At 40.7% G+C, this 15913-nt stretch overlaps 2 protein-coding genes across 2 annotated transcripts in view; both read left to right on the plus strand.

Annotated features, from left to right (window-relative positions):
- The window catches only part of nrxn2b (neurexin 2b), a 619828-nt gene that overhangs the window by 25713 nt on the left and 578202 nt on the right, over positions 1-15913 (plus strand).
- On the plus strand, positions 10457-11967 carry LOC117487712 (zinc finger BED domain-containing protein 1-like). Its single transcript, XM_034136361.1, has 2 exons — positions 10457-11064; positions 11234-11967. Exons 1-2 carry the CDS (start codon positions 10480-10482, stop codon positions 11645-11647), a joined length of 999 nt encoding a protein of 332 aa, XP_033992252.1. The 5' UTR covers positions 10457-10479; the 3' UTR covers positions 11648-11967.

Here is a 15913-nt window from a genome sequence, read left to right on the forward strand (position 1 = left end):
ACCGAGTTGATCTCTTAGCCTGCAACCAAACCTCCTCCCGAGGAGGTTAGCCGCTCAGCATAAGTTACCATGGAGATCTAGCCCGCTAAAAAGAGAACCAGCGTCGTAGGACCGGAAAGCCAGAGTTTTCCCTGAAGTCAGCCGGCTAAGCGAAAATCCGGCTTCGTAGTACAGCCCCCTGGTTACTCAGTGGCAGTACGTTTGCAGTGTAGCAGCTTGGGAGGGAGCATTCTTCTCTCAAAGCACGATAAGACCATCATATCCATATTTTACAGTGCTGCTCAGTGTCCTTAGCCAGCTTTTGGTATAATACAATATTGTTCTCTCATCACTCTTTCATCTTTAAAAGAATACTGTACAGGAGAGGAATGTATTATTTACATCCCTGCTAGCACCCTGACAAAGTAAGGCAAAATACACTTTGAAGAAAATATGCTTTTTTTAATAAATTAGTAAACCCTAGTCAAGTTAAACGTTTTGTTGTAGCTTGTTTGTCAAAACAATTTTCACACAGTTTAACTGGCATAGCGCCTTACTTTGGTGATGCATGTAGCACCACAAAAGATTGTTATTTTGAAGGTATACAGACGTGAAGAAAAATGTTTCGAAAAGACAATGTACAGTTTGTAATTTTGCAGACAGTAACACAAGTGAAGCTGGGTCAAAGATTTGATTTATATTGAAACGTTTTGTATCAAAGAAACACAACAACAAAAGTAAGTAGATTTTAGAGATCTTTCAGAGTTTTGCACTATACCGCAAACAAAGATAGACCTTTACAGATATAGCATTGTAGTTGCCATAATTAAACCTTCAAAACACTGCAATGTATGCACCGTCTGCCTTTTTCACCTCCCAGCTAACACTTGTAACATGTAATCAAACAAAATCATTCTTTTATTTTCCTCTTCCTTTGAACCTTCCTAGCTTTGTGTTGGGGCTGACTGTCTGTTTGGAAGGTTGACAGCCTGAGCTGTTGTCGGAGGCTTTGCTCTCAAATACCACTCTAAGGTTTCATTCAATCAGTCATTCTCCCTGTGTCTCAGCATGCGTGTATCGATGTTGGTTTGAAGCCCCTCTCCCACAGTGAGCCACTGAAGTTGATGTAGCCTTAGGGTAGAATAAGCAGCCATCCAGTTGTGGATTGATGTTAGAGAAAGACACGTTCACACAAACACACACAAGCGATCTGTTGGCCTGCTATTGATCCGATCATCTTATTGCTGACTCCAATGTAGTGCACTCATGTCAAAAGGGCTGTGAAACGCCACTTTGCTACACAGGGTGCATTCAATCAAACTGGCCAAAGCTGGCTTAAGAAAGTGAAACATCACTTGAAATACTGTAAGTGATACTCTTAGTTTCCTTTGTTAGCAAGTCAGTTTCTCACCACATTGGTGCAAAAATATGATTGCGTTATTCTGATGAATGTAGGAAGGAATGACTTTCTGTCTTTTTCCCTTTGTGCATAATTATTGGAGGTAGGCATTATCTTTAACGGTCAATTTGATTAAAATCATAAAAACACATTTTCCCTCCTGGTCAACTTGTGTATAGCCAGATATCTCTTGCTGGATGTCTTCTACTGTGGGAAGTCATAAAAACAGTTGTACATTCCACACTAATGGACAAAGAGTCAATCCTATAACCTAGTTAGAAAAGGGCTTTGTCTTTTATAAGCCCTGCTGTCTTTCCTACACACATGGACATCAGTATGAGCTCTCAATAGTCAATGCTTAGCCGCATGCCACATTATGCCTCCTTCCCTAGTTTTCATTTGGACTTGGGTGTCCGTAGACAATGGTTAGACTCGCATAGAGATGTTTTGTAGCTCAAAAACCAAGTGATAGAATATTTTGACTTCATTAGACAATACATGCACGCACGCACGCGCGTGCGCGCACACACACACACAAACAAACACATGTGTGTGCATAGGCAGCATCAATGAGTGAGAGTGTAATGGATCGACCTCAGGTTTCCCCCAGTGCACACATCTACATGAGCAGCAACAGGGCTGAGGAGAGGGGGGGAAGAGACAAAAAAGGAGAGTGAAAGCTGCAGACAAAACAAACAGATAACAACTTGTAAGTACTCTTCTTTCTATTATCTAGCTAAGGTGGCCATTGTAATCACTTTTGCGTGTGCTCTATTGGGACAACAGTGCTACAGTATGTTACAGTTTTCAGCAGTAAAGTCTGCGTGATTGTCTGGCAAGGCCAGAAATATTTAGAGTATCACTTAATGATGTGGCAACCATAACAGGCGGGTGATAAAAATAGCATTGTGCTTCCCCAGAGGCAAAATATGTTGTATTAAGTTTAAGTCTGTCTGGATGTTTATTTTAGAAGGACATTTTCCATATAATCAGCATGGCTTAATTTTGCCTTCCTCCTAGTGTACAGCATTACCAATTTCAAAAGTGAATAAGTATGAAAAGCTTTCCTTGCTGTCCTTTTTAGTTCCCTCATCTACTATGTAATCCTCTCCTCTCAGACTGATGGGCTGATGCTGGCTCTTGCTTTCATCCAGGGACTGCTATTAGGGATCATCTCATGACATTACCTATGCATGCAGAGTAATAGGACCCCTGCATTGATCCATCCTTTCCTCCACTAGGGGATTTTTGGCCAAAGGCTCAGTTTACAAAGCTGACATCATCTCCAGTACCCCCATCTCCCACCGTTAAACTTCACCCTGCCAAATAATCCTTCTCCTCTAGGGAAAAAGATTTGCATGAATGGATGAGCAACTTCATACCATTTTTCAGGCTGAAGTTTGTTCCTTTGAACAAAATGCTGCTGCAGATTATGCAGTGTACAGCCTATCTTTAATTAGTCACTTATCAGACAGTATCTAACAAATAGAACCAAATATAATAAAACACTATAGAAAGATATATTCTCAAGAAGGTTTCCATAAAATGATTGGGGATAAAGTCTAAATTCAGTTAGGAAGAGAGATTTAAGGAATATATTTGTTTTACATTGTCTGCAGTAACCTTGGAAAAAGGTAGTTCGTATCTAGCCTGCATTTAAGAAGGCAGAATGCCACTAAATGTACAGCTTTTGTTAATAGCTGTGTGTATGGGTTTGTGTTTTTTGGGACAGTTGTGTATATTTTTTGTGATGGTGCTGATTGAACCTTGTCTCCATAGTAACATTGTGTTTTTGATTTAAGTACTTGACTGTCAAGAAATTGGCCTTATGAGTCTTCACATTTCACACTTCTTTCCACTTGAGTCTGAGATGCATGGTCTGAGGCCTGGAAACTCATTATTGAGCTGAAGTTAAAATAAAAACTCAATACTATTTTGTTGGCTCTGACTTGTTGTTCTCATGCTGAGGAGTTAGGAGCAAAGGAAAAAGCATTAGTCACACTTGTTCAAAAACAACCTTTTTTTTTTATAAGACTATGTTGAGAGTATTGATCATTTTACCATTGAATATGTAATGCCTTAATGAAGTGGCAAACTATAACACCTGAATACAGTAAAGTCCAGTACAACATCACTTTTATCCCGGATAGTACCTTTTTTTGGACTCAATTTGATTATAATTAAGTAGCTACTGAGTGTTTAACAAGCCAACACACCAAAGACACTCTTGTAAAATAGATTAGAAAATGCCCAAAAGGGTGCAGAATAATTTCAAAATGAACGCTATCCGAGAAGTGTGTTTTTAAGCCATCCCTTCCACCTACTGCCATAGTGAGAGGTTAGGCCAGGCATCCTCAAAGTCCGGACTCTGGTCCGGATCCGGACCGAACCACAACTGTCTCTGGACTCTGAGCAAATTATACTTTTCATATGTATTATCTGTATTATCTGTGTTATCTGCGAGACATTGCCACAACGCAACGAGTCAAAATTCTCCGCTATTTCCACTGCAAACAGCGCTCTGCAAGTCTGCATGTCCGACTGTTCCACTGTCTGTGTGTGTCTGTCAACGCATTGGTCCAATCACATTCAGCATCCCGTCAGCGTTTTTTCCCCCCACCAACAGTCAGTCTCAGAGGCACAGTAGGGCGGGTCTTTGCGGAATGCGGGTGGGAAAAATGCGTGTCTCGTCTCTGTCAGCTTTGTTTTGAAAGAAAAGTTGTGGCTCATCGGATGAGAGAAAGTCTCTAATGTCCGAGTGCAAGTGAATGCAGCACAAGACGCACGTCTTGTAACCCCTCCCCCGGCCCTGGCGCGAGCGTGGAAATATGATTGGCGGCGATTTCATTTGAACGGGACGGCGCAAAACGAGAAGCATTCGGCCCCAAGTACTGAAGGAATGAGGTATTTGCGGTCTACAATGACAGAGAAGAGACTATCAAGTTTGGCTGTACTCAGCATTGAATCAAAATGCACTAAAGCTTTGGATCTTAATACGTTTGTGAGGCGTTTTGCTGAACAACATGGTAAACGCCGCATTCAGCTGTAATAGACATGTCAACTTGATGCTCTGCTCACGGATGAGCATACAAAACTGTTAAGATGATGACCTTACGTGTGTAAATATATTTTTTTCTTTGCCCCAAAAACAGTTTTAAGTCCTGAGAAAGTCAAATAAGACGGTGTGTAAAACTACACTGCCCAGCCAAAATAAAGCAACCACTTTGATTTAACTAGGCCAGTAGGTAAGGACATTCCACTGGATAATAACTGAAGTATAAAAGAATGCATGACTGAAGTGATGGAGACCATGTTTGAAGGCAAACAAAAAGAGGAAATAACAGGTCAAATCAAGCAAATCCCCCTCTCAGATTCCACAGCAACCAGAAGAACATAAATACTGGCTGGTGATTTGATTAATCAGCTTTGTGATGGAATAAAAAATGCACAGTGCATTTCCTTAGCTGTGGATGAGTCCACTGACACCACTGACAATGCTCAGTTGCTGGTGTTTGTGAGTTTTTATGATGAGGCAAAGGGGGAGTTTGTTGAAGATGTGTTGGGCCTGACGAACCTCAGTGGACACACAAGGGGGCAAGACATTTATAAAGCAATAATGGGAATGCTGAATGAAAGAGGGTGCAGCTGCCTTTATTCATAACTGTGTAGCTCTTACTTACTGAGGGATCAAGCACAGACACAATTAGGGATGTCCCGATCCGATCACGTGATCGGGGATCGGAGCCGATCACGTGATTTTCACGTGATCGGGGATCGGGAGAAAAAAATCGGGGATCGGAATTTTTTTTTTTTTTTTTATAAAATATTTTTATACATTTTATTTAATGTTACAAAACAAAAATGACCATGTTCACGTCTTAAAGTCATCCTGAGGCCTTAGTTTTGGGTTAAAATTACACAACATCATGTATGTGTTGCTTCTTTTGGGCTTGTTTTCATAGACCTGGTTGCTTATTTCTCTCAAATCTGGCAACAGTGGGCACAGTGTCTAATAGTAGCAGTAAGCTAACAAGAGGCTACGTTCAGCTGGTGCCTCGGGAGTCGGGACAGAGAAAATGTCAGGAGTTTGGAAGTATTATAAAATTGAAAGCGAAGGCAGTGTAACAGCCAGATGCAATGTTTGCAAGGCGGAGGTTCCGCGTGGTGGAAAGAACAGAGCTACGTTCAACATGACCAATCTAATACAAACACCACTAACAACAACACGACGAGTACACAGCGGCCACTCAGGTAACGGCACTGAAACAACCAACACTTTCAGAGACTTTTAAAAGGAAAGAGAAACTGCCCCAGAACAGTGAAAAGGCCAACAAAATAACAGCCAAGATAGCTGAATTCATCGCGTTGGATGACCAGCCGTTATCTGTTACCTTTTTTTTCCTCTTAATGCATTGCATAAAGATCGGATCGGGAAAAATCGGTATCGGCAGATTGTCAAAATCAAATGATCGGAATCGGATCGGGAGCAAAAAAAGGTGATCGGGACATCCCTAGACACAATAACAATGAAAACTGCTGCATACAGATTATTTTTGTTTTTGCAACCTCGTGTTAAGAATCTTGTTGCAATTGTTTAAAAGTTTGAATGACCGTACTAAACGGACCTTTGTCTTATTGAAAAATGTCTTTGGACCTTTAAGATTTGTATTTGAGTACCCCTGGGTTAGGCCATGCCAGACATTATTTATTGCATTGCTGGCTCTAAACAGCTACAGATAGACACGGCAGTCATGGTGGTTGTTAATACATCGGACAGTGATGTCAGTGCCATTATTCTTTAAAATACAGACAAAAGGCTCAATTGATAGTTCCTGAAGAGAGGCAGGGCTCTAACACACAAACACTTATAACCCAAATGGTTTTCGTTTGCTTTTGCTCAAAGCACCATTCTGGCTTATTTTGATAGCTGCCTGTTAAAAGACCCTGGTGGGAATCCAGAGATGCAGGATATCATTTTACAAATGGCCTGTGATTTGTAAGTGTTTTCCTTGTGGCACATTAGTTGCAGATGCTGTAAGCATTTTGAGAGTGAAGTAGGGCTACTCAATTAATCGTATTTTAATCGCAATTACGATTTTGGCTTGCAACGATTGTGAAAACAACATCATCGAAATAAAACGATTATTCTTTTTCTTTTCTTTTTTATTAAAAAAAATATTTTTTATTGGTTTTTCAGTTGAAATATACTTAAAGTTCAGGGTAATCAACTGTTGAAAACATACTGTTCAAATTTTATTTTTCAACAAATGGATGTTTTCAAAGTAAATGGATAATCGTTTTTAATAATCGTGATATCAATTATTGACCCAAATAATCGAGATTATGATTTTTGCCATAATCGAGCAGCCCTAGAGTGAAGTGATTATGTATGATATTCATGAACATCCGATTTGACAACTGAACTCAAAAGAAACTGAGTCAAAACAGAGTGCTCTTACACATCCAAAGTTGACCCGACAGCTTGGACATGAAGGGAGATGAGATGGTTAAGGCCCCTCAATAATTGATTTCCATCAGCCGATATAAAAGTATTCCACTAGAAATATACAGTATGAATTGTCAGACACCTGTGTCCATTTTTAGAGTTTCCCTCTCTCCCCACCGTTACTCTAGTACAATTATTTGCCCCAAAGTTGTTGCAGTCCTGTAGTTCATCGAATACAAATTATTCACATATTCTAAGAATGGATGGGTTATCTTTACTCGTTTTTCATGCGGGCAATCCGGGACAAATGACTCACATTGGCATGGAGTTGCTAGCAAAGAAGCTGACATTCTTTCTCCGTTTTTTTCCTCTTATTCTTACTGATGAAATATACATTGTGTTGCCAGAGATCCCTGAGTGCCTTTTCCTGTCTAGGACTTGAATGCCCTTTTTTTTGTTGTGGGCCAGATTTGATTCTCTTTCCTCTCCAGCAGCTTATTAATACATGCATGTAAGCGACACTCAACTGGCCACACAATATTGTTTTTAGACTGAGGTCTGTCTGTGTGAGTGTGAAGAGTTATTTAAGTTGTGTGTATTGCATATTTTATTAATGTTTTTTTAGTTTTTTATCTTTGACTGCTTATGTCATCAGCTTGGATAATTATAGTTGCCATAGTGTCTATCACTTTATGTTTTGGATTTGCCCAGCAGTTTCAGTACCTTGCATATTGCAGTTGGCCATCTTACACCAGCCCTGACAGGTGTTGTCTGAGTTTCCTCACCTCTCTGTCCAGACGAACACACAAAGCATGCACCGAAATCACATGCCCAGCCTGTGCACACTTGAGTACAAAGGCAGAATTGTTTGTTTTCCTGGTATAATATGATTTCACTGCCAAGCTAAGGTACTGCTATAGATTAAACATGGCATGGTGGGCAACCATTTATTTTTTCATACTCAAAATGAGGAAAAAAACATGTTAAAATACATTATGCTGAATCGTAATGGCCTCTTCCTTATCGGCTGAGATGTATGTGTAATTGGTTCATGATAGCAGCCTCTTTGCCAGGCAAGGCAGCCTTCTGTCATCTCTCAACACAATTTACTACAACACAGAAATGCATTTTAATCCCAGATACATCTCTTGTGCTTTATGGTCGTACTAAAAATCTATAGAGTATATATATACAAGATCCCATCGTCATGTTTTCAGATAATGGGAAATAGATATATCTGACAATGTCGACTTTTCATTCTAGGGCGTCTATGTGAGTACAAAGCCAGTGAAGTATAAGGAACAGTTTAGTGTTCTGTCATTTCTGTCTCAGCATGGTTTATGGCTAGTTTCCCTTCCCATCACTGTGGCCCTTATTTCTATAACCCTATCTGCTCTGCTGCTCAAATGAGAACATGGAAAAGTGGGAATTCACTTTTACAGAACACTGCAATAATTAAAACAGAAGTTCCTTTGGGTTTCACATAGAAGATACTTTGTAACAGCATATGGGTGTCAGTTTCAGGAAAGGAGTGTTGAGGGCGACCGACTGTGAGCAAAGTCCTTGTCTTACAAGTTTCAGGGCCTTCAGCTGCTAATACTTAAGCCTTCACACCTCAGGCCAACCTGATTATACCACCTCTGCCTTGTTTTCATCCACTTCCTTTTTATTAGCTAATTGGCTTAGCTCTCTCAGTGGTCCACAGACACATTGGATCAGCACACCAACCTGTGCTCTGTATATCTCTGCCTCATTTTCAACCTCCAGTCTCTTCTCTCTTTCTTTCTCTGCCTCATTTACTGTCTTAAAATATTTGCTTTACTTACTGCAAATAGCAGAGATTCATGAAGGAATCCAAAAGGATGACATTTTTTAGATGCTTCCATCTATTAACACACATGCAGGCACGCAATGCACACATGCACATTGGATTCACTGAACCTAAAGTGAATTAATTATTCATGTTGTTTCTTTTCTGCGTTTAGGGACCCTTCCTCTTCTGTCTCTGTTCATTTCCCCTTGGAGCAGAACCATACACATGCACACTCAGAACAAAGGGCAAGTTTTACTACAGCTTTTCTGGGTGTGGAGTAGGGCTGTGCAATTAATCGTATTTTAATCGCGATTACGATTATGGCTTGCGACGATTATGAAAACAGCATAATTGACAAAATACGATTATTTTGCTGGGTGCGCTTTCGCCCCTCCCTAAAAGCCCACTCGGCCACGTGGGAGTGACATGTGTGAGTGTTCAGCGCGAGCGAAGATGTCAGAACAAGAGCAGCAACTCGTTAAAAAGAAGGGTAAAACTATTTCCACTATTTGGAAGTACTTTGGCTTTCAGGAGTCCGACGTGGAGCAAAACAAAGTACAGTGCAGGATTTGTTACCAGGTTGTGTTGGCACCACACGCTAACACAACCAATCTCTTTAATCATCTGAAATACAACCACAAAGTGCAATACGACGGGGCAATAATACAACAAAAAGCAGACCAAAAAGATGCCCGCTCGACTTCATCCACAACATCATCACAGTCATCGATTCAGGACGCATTGCACAGAGCAACGGCCTACGCGACGAGCTCGCAGAGACACAGAGATATTACAGGTGCCATTACATTTCACATCGCTAAAGATATGTGCCCAGTTAGCACTGTTAGCAACCAGGGCTTTAAGCAACTTGTCAACACGTTGGACAAGCGTTACGCGATGCCGTCTCGGTATTATTTCAGCAGGTCTGCGCTGCCTGCGCTATATGACAAATGCCGTGGGGAAGTTGAGAGAGATGTGGCTTCAGCTGACTACTTTGCCACCACAACGGACCTATGGTCTAGCCGCACCATGGAGCCATACATGAGCCTCACAGTTCATTATATCGATGCCGATTTCAATTTGAAGACAAAGTGTCTCCAAACCGCATTTTTCCCTGAAGACCACACGGGGCAAAACATCGCCCATGGACTGAGGGAAGCGATGGCTGCTTGGGGGTTAAAAGAGGATAAACTCGTCTGTATGACTACGGACAATGCCGCAAATATAAAGCTGGCGGCTGAGGTCAATGGATGGATGAGGCTCCAGTGTTTCGGGCATAGACTCCACTTGGCCATAGGTGAGCAGGATTCCTTCCTCCTGTTGTATGTAATATGTCATTTTAACAACAGCAACAACAATAATAGCAATAGTAAGTCATTAACATTGATGATCTCTCTCTTAATATGAATAATATTAATTACATATTAGATGATGAGTAGGAGATGAGGGAGGTGGGAGAAGAGGGAAGAGAGGAGTGTGGGGGGGAGAGAAAGAGGGAGACACAGAGAGAGAGAGAGGGGGGGAAAGGGAGAGAGAGAGAAGATGAGCAGCGAGAGAGAGACGAGCGAGAGAGAAAGAGAGAGAGCGAGCAGGATGAGAAGGAGATAGATAGATAGATAGAGCTCAGCGAGCTCTCTCGTCTCTCTATCTCTCTCTCGCTCTCTCTCTCTCCTCTCTCTCTCTCTCTCTCTCTCTCTCTCCTCTCTCTCCACACACACACACACACACAACCAACAAATTATGCTTTGATGAAGATCATGATTATCATCATGATACTAAATAATATTGTATTTGTTGTAATCTTAGACGAATGCAATGAAGGATCCCAGGATCGGCCGTGCAATGGGGCTTTGCAAGAAGCTGGTCAGCAGCTTCTCCTACAGTTGGAAAAAGAAGAGGGAACTTGCAGTGGCACAGCAGCAGCTGAATCTGCCTGAACACTCCCTAAAGACAGAATGTCCAACCAGATGGGGATCTAGGCAGGCCATGATCGACAGGGTCCTCGAGCAGCAGAAGGCCATTGCCCAGGTCCTTTCCAGCGACCGAAAAACCAGACATCTCTCCCTCACGTGGCAGGACGTTGATGTACTGGAGGCAATCAATAAGTCGCTTAGCCCTCTGGTGGAATTCACAGACGCACTTTCTGGAGAGAAGTATGTAAGTGTGTCTTTTTTTAAACCAACCCTGCACCTCTTCAACAACTCATTGCTGGCAGTGCAGGAGGATGACACAGACCTCACAAAAAGCATAAAAAAGAAGATACTAGACTATCTCAATGATAAATATGATGACGCAGCGACACAAGAGCTGCTTGACATGGCCTCTGCCCTGGACCCGAGATTCAAGCTCAAATATGTCAGTGAGGACAATCGAGGATCCATTGAAGCCAGCCTGACAACTGAGATGAGGAGGGTGATGACACTCATGGTAATAATAATAATAAAAAATAAAAATGTCAGATTTGACAGTAAATACAATTAAGTGAATGAATGTGTTGTCAAAGTGTTATAATGTAATTCTAGGTATAAATGTTAATACCCATAACCATTTAGTCTGATTAAACATGTCATTCTTATTTTCTTTATAATACTCCAAGGAGAACGCCCCTCTTGAGACGGCAGCGGTGCCTGCAGATGACACGGAGGATGCTGCTGCAGCTGCACCAAAGAAGAAAAAGAAGGGACTGGGGAGCTTCTTCAAGGCCACCGTAGACCAAGCTGCAGAACCTCAACCTGCTCTGGAAAAGGACAAGGCCATAGCTCTTGAGCTACAGTCCTACCTCCAGGCAGTGCCACTGGATGCTGAGGAGGACCCACTAAAGTGGTGGAGGGAATCCCGGAAGTTCTACCCACGGCTCTCCATCCTGGCAAGGAAGTATCTGTGCATCCCAGCCACAAGTTCCTCTTCAGAGAGGGTCTTCAGTACAGGTGGCAATATTGTCACCTGCCTGCGCTCGTCTCTGAAACCAGACCATGTAAACAGGCTGGTTTTTCTTGCAAAAAATCTTTAAGAGATGACATGAGCAGCCCTACCAGCATTTGCCATGGTGGCCATGTTGGCTATATGTTAAGGAGTTGTCAGTAGGTTGTGACAGTGCACTGCAACATATTTGATTTAATTTATTTTGGTCTAATTTATTTTTATTTATCATATTAATATATGTTTAGTATGGTTTTGGAAGTGCGCTCCATTATGTGTTGACCTTGTTTATTGGTAAAATATTATTTCTTTTAAAGTTTAATAAATGGTCAATGAATAATCGTCAAAATAATCGTGATATCAATTATTGACCCAAATAATCGTGATTATGATTTTTGCCATAATCGCACAGCCCTAGTGTGGAGTCATAAAAACAGACAACATCATCCCTGACTTATCACTGGCAATATACACATAATAACTCCACTGGGATGCTGCATTACACTGTAATTGACCCTTCCTCATCTGCAAATTGAGCCCATCATTTCCCGCTTATGTGTGGCAAGTCTTTAGTCTGAATGGCAAATGAACATATGAGGACTAGCTTGATGCTATCAGTGCATCCACCATTTAGGTTAATTGTATAACTAAAAATGTTTTTCCTTTGTGATTTATTTTTTATTTTGTTCTCTTCGTATGTCATAACTTATTATTTATACATGACATGTTATCTTGATCCTGATATATCATTTGACTTGTGTATTTCTGGAGTTGTAATGAAAGCATTCCTCATGTCATCACTATTTGGATGGATGACGCTCTAAGATGTTGTTGGCTTTAAAAACAATTGATGTGCTATAGATCTGGGATTGCATTGTTGAAGTGACAAAGAGCATGTGTTGTGCATATACAACATTCAGTCAAATACAGCAGAGGGGTTTGAGGAAGGAATATGCATTTAGTGTAACGTGTGCTTTAGTGTACATATGTGTTTGTGAGCACCCATCTTTGTGTCCTTGTGTTTTGGCATGGCTTACATTTCAGCAGCTTAATCAGAGCCCCAAGCCGTTTCGTGTTGGCTGCTATTGGACCATGCAGCTGGGGCTAGGGGTTGTGACAGAGCCCCCCTCAGCTATTAGAGCAAAGACGGAAGTGAGGAGAAAAAGAAACCAAGGGTTGTGAGCTTATAGTAGGATATTGTTACCCAGATACTATCAGGGAGAAATGTGAACGTTTTACAAATTAGGTTCATACCCCCATCCTCAGTGCAACATTTAAACTCTTATTACCCAAGGAGTTGTCTACTGTTTTCTCCACATACTCACACCTACATGTGGGCCAACCTCTGTATTAAGAGGGTATTATATGTGAATATGTGAGGTATATATCTAATTGCAAAAGGTCTGTTTCATTAACGCACAATCTAATACTAGTTATTATGAGGTGGGGGACAGAAAACAGGAGGAAACACAGATGGATGGAGTTCGGAGTTCAGACAAAGAGTGAGAGATTGACGCACAGAAAGAGACAGAGTGTGCAAGAGAGCTCACTGGGAGCAAGTGTCAAGAGAGCTCTGGTCTTCCCTCCCTCAGAGAGACGCTGATCATAGACTGCGTGGCTGTTGTGGGATCAAAGGCTTTGTCAGTCAAAGCCCCTTGACTCTGTCTCCACAGAGCCAACTACAGGTACTCAGAGAGGCATGGACGTGGAATAATTCATGACCAGGCAAACCCTCAAATGCTCTCTCTGCCCAGAATAAGACCTCACATCTGGGGTCTCAGACTCCCCTTATCAGACCCCAGGCATAGCGTTGTGAACATCTGCTCGATTTGGCTTGTGTTCCTTTACTGTATTGTTTTCTTTCCAACACACATAAAGCATAGTAGTGTGTTTGGCACAAACAGTCATACTGTGAAGTGTTAGTGTGTGGCGAAAATGGCATGTTTTGCTTCCATATGGTTAGGCAGGTGGGTGGATGCTTGGCATGCAATGTGTTGTTTTCTATGTGTGTACGTGTGTGTGATATTTTTAGCTGTTCTTCTAATGATTTAGTGAACCACTTGAATCACATTCCACTCACAGATCCCAATTTTAAACAACATATGGTTTTATCTTGCTAGAAGCGAATATGAATACTATTAAGTCATCTTCCGGCAATTGTGTTACACAAGGCTGATTAGAAACACTCATGCAATCAGCCAGGATTTACGTGAACTGAATAGACATTTATTGGCATCAGAAGTGGATTTGATGTATGTTATCATACTTAGTTTCTTACTATTGTGGTGAATACAAATAAAAACGTCTTCATTTAAGGAAAACCTCAACAGCTTCAACAGTATCTAAACTATGATTAAATCAATAATAATCGTTGAATCAAAGAGCAACTTTTTCCTAATATAGAGACCCCTTTTTTTGCTTTTAAGTTTAGCATAAACATTGTATTTTGATAAACAAAATATTTGACAGGCTGTCAACAACCCAGCATCTGGATAAAGCAATTGTTTAAAAGCTACATTTCCAGGTGTATGTCTTTTAAATGTTATGTACATTTGTACCAGCCAGGTAATGTGTTCACTACTATTAGGTGTGCCCTTTTAAAGGTTTTAGCAAAAGTGACTTGACAAATGCTAGGTAACTTCAAAATACCTGCAATAACTGCACCAGTATGTAGGGCTGCTCAATTATGGCAAAAATCATAATCTCGATTATTTGGGTCAATAATTGATATCACGATTATTAAAAACGATTATCCATTTACTTTGAAAACATCCATTTATTGAAAAAAAAATGTTGAACAGTATGTTTTTAACAGTTGATTACCCTGAACTTTAAGTATAATTCAACTGAAAAACCAAAAAAAAAAAAAATAATAATAATAATCGTTTTATTTCGATGATGTTGTTTTCATAATCGTTGCAAGCCAAAATCGTAATTGCGATTAAAATATGATTAATTGAGCAGCCCTACCAGTATGTCTGCTGTTAGGTTGTGACTAGTTGTCTCTCTGCACGAGGTTGCACCACTTTGGAGGTTAGCGCCTTAGCGGATGACTACTCTGTCGTTGGGGTCTTCTGTAGAAGAAATCTAACCTTCCAAAGTTAATGATGGTGCACTTCTACTCCGCAATTGAGTCCATCCTCACCATCTGATCCACTACTGCCACTGCCAAGGCTAAGGACTGACTTCAGCGTATCATTTGCTCAACTGAGAAGGTGATTGGCTGCAATCTGCCATCCCACCAGGACCCTTATGCTTTAGGACCCTAAAAGGAGCATAAAAGATTATGGCCAACCCCAAATGTTATAATTTAAATATTTTCAAAACATATCATATATATCAGAAAGATATTATTAAACCAGACAAAGTAAAGGTTGACTTTTATTTTAAAGAACATCTCTGTGTGTGTAAAACTACTTTAAATCTTATGTTTGTTTCTTTTCATTGATGACTGTGCCATTTGTGATAGTGCTTTGCTTCCTTCCTCATGGGAGTTTATTCTCATAAAAAGTGTCACATGCAAAATGGTTGTTGAGTTGCTGGCAACTGTTTAAATCTTCCCAGCCTTTTTATTTGAAATACAAAATAAACAACGGCCATAATAACAAAGCTTAAACGTCTATTAAATCCATTGCTTGGGAAAATGTTAAGCCCTACAGTAATTATGTTTGGTTTCTATTTGATTGATGCCTTTGTGTAAGTGTTTGCTTGACATTAATGTTAACACATCAGAAGAATTTTACATTCCAAAATCAGCTTGCTTCTCTTTCTTGTCCTGTGCTAACATTGAGCTTAAGTAGAAAGATCATCTTGTAGCCCTTTTTGTGTGCACCCACTTGTGCAAGCCAATGACTAGGTGATCAAATTCTGTTTCCTTGTTGTGTTGCATTTAGATCCCTCACAACCAAATCCAAGGGACCACTGTCTTTGCCTGATCGCTATGGTAGGCATCGGTGTTGGCCTGACAAGAACTACAACAAACATGGTTGTTCACTGTAATCTTTACTTGCCTTATTACGAGCTGACAAGGGAAAGAGAAGGATGGGGAGATTTTGTGAAGTGAAGCTGGAATAGTGACTTGCTGCTTAATGAACTTGATAAACTGCATTGTGATTTGATGCTGTGGGAGTCACAGGGGGAAACAAATACACAACCTTTCAACATATTGTAATACAAATAGTACCCCAGAAACTGGCAGCGAATAAAGGCAAAACAATAATGCCCCAGAGTCTGAAAACACAGCCATAATCCAGCTTCTTTCTCCCCTCTCTATCCTAAGCACCTCCAACAAGATGTGCAAGGGCATATGCAGTAACTTAAAACGGTAACTTGTAAATAATAGTTATTCATTACAATC

This window comes from Trematomus bernacchii, unplaced genomic scaffold (assembly GCF_902827165.1).
Source record: "Trematomus bernacchii unplaced genomic scaffold, fTreBer1.1, whole genome shotgun sequence".
Classification (NCBI taxonomy): Eukaryota; Metazoa; Chordata; class Actinopteri; order Perciformes; family Nototheniidae; genus Trematomus; species Trematomus bernacchii.

Bases quoted from the DNA above. Each gene is read 5' to 3' on its own strand.
- LOC117487712 (XM_034136361.1), top strand. From the start codon at position 10,480: ATGGGGCTTTGCAAGAAGCTGGTCAGCAGCTTCTCCTACAGTTGGAAA. The intron at 11,065-11,233 runs GTAATAATAATA...TAATACTCCAAG, and splicing joins GGAGGGTGATGACACTCATG to GAGAACGCCCCTCTTGAGAC.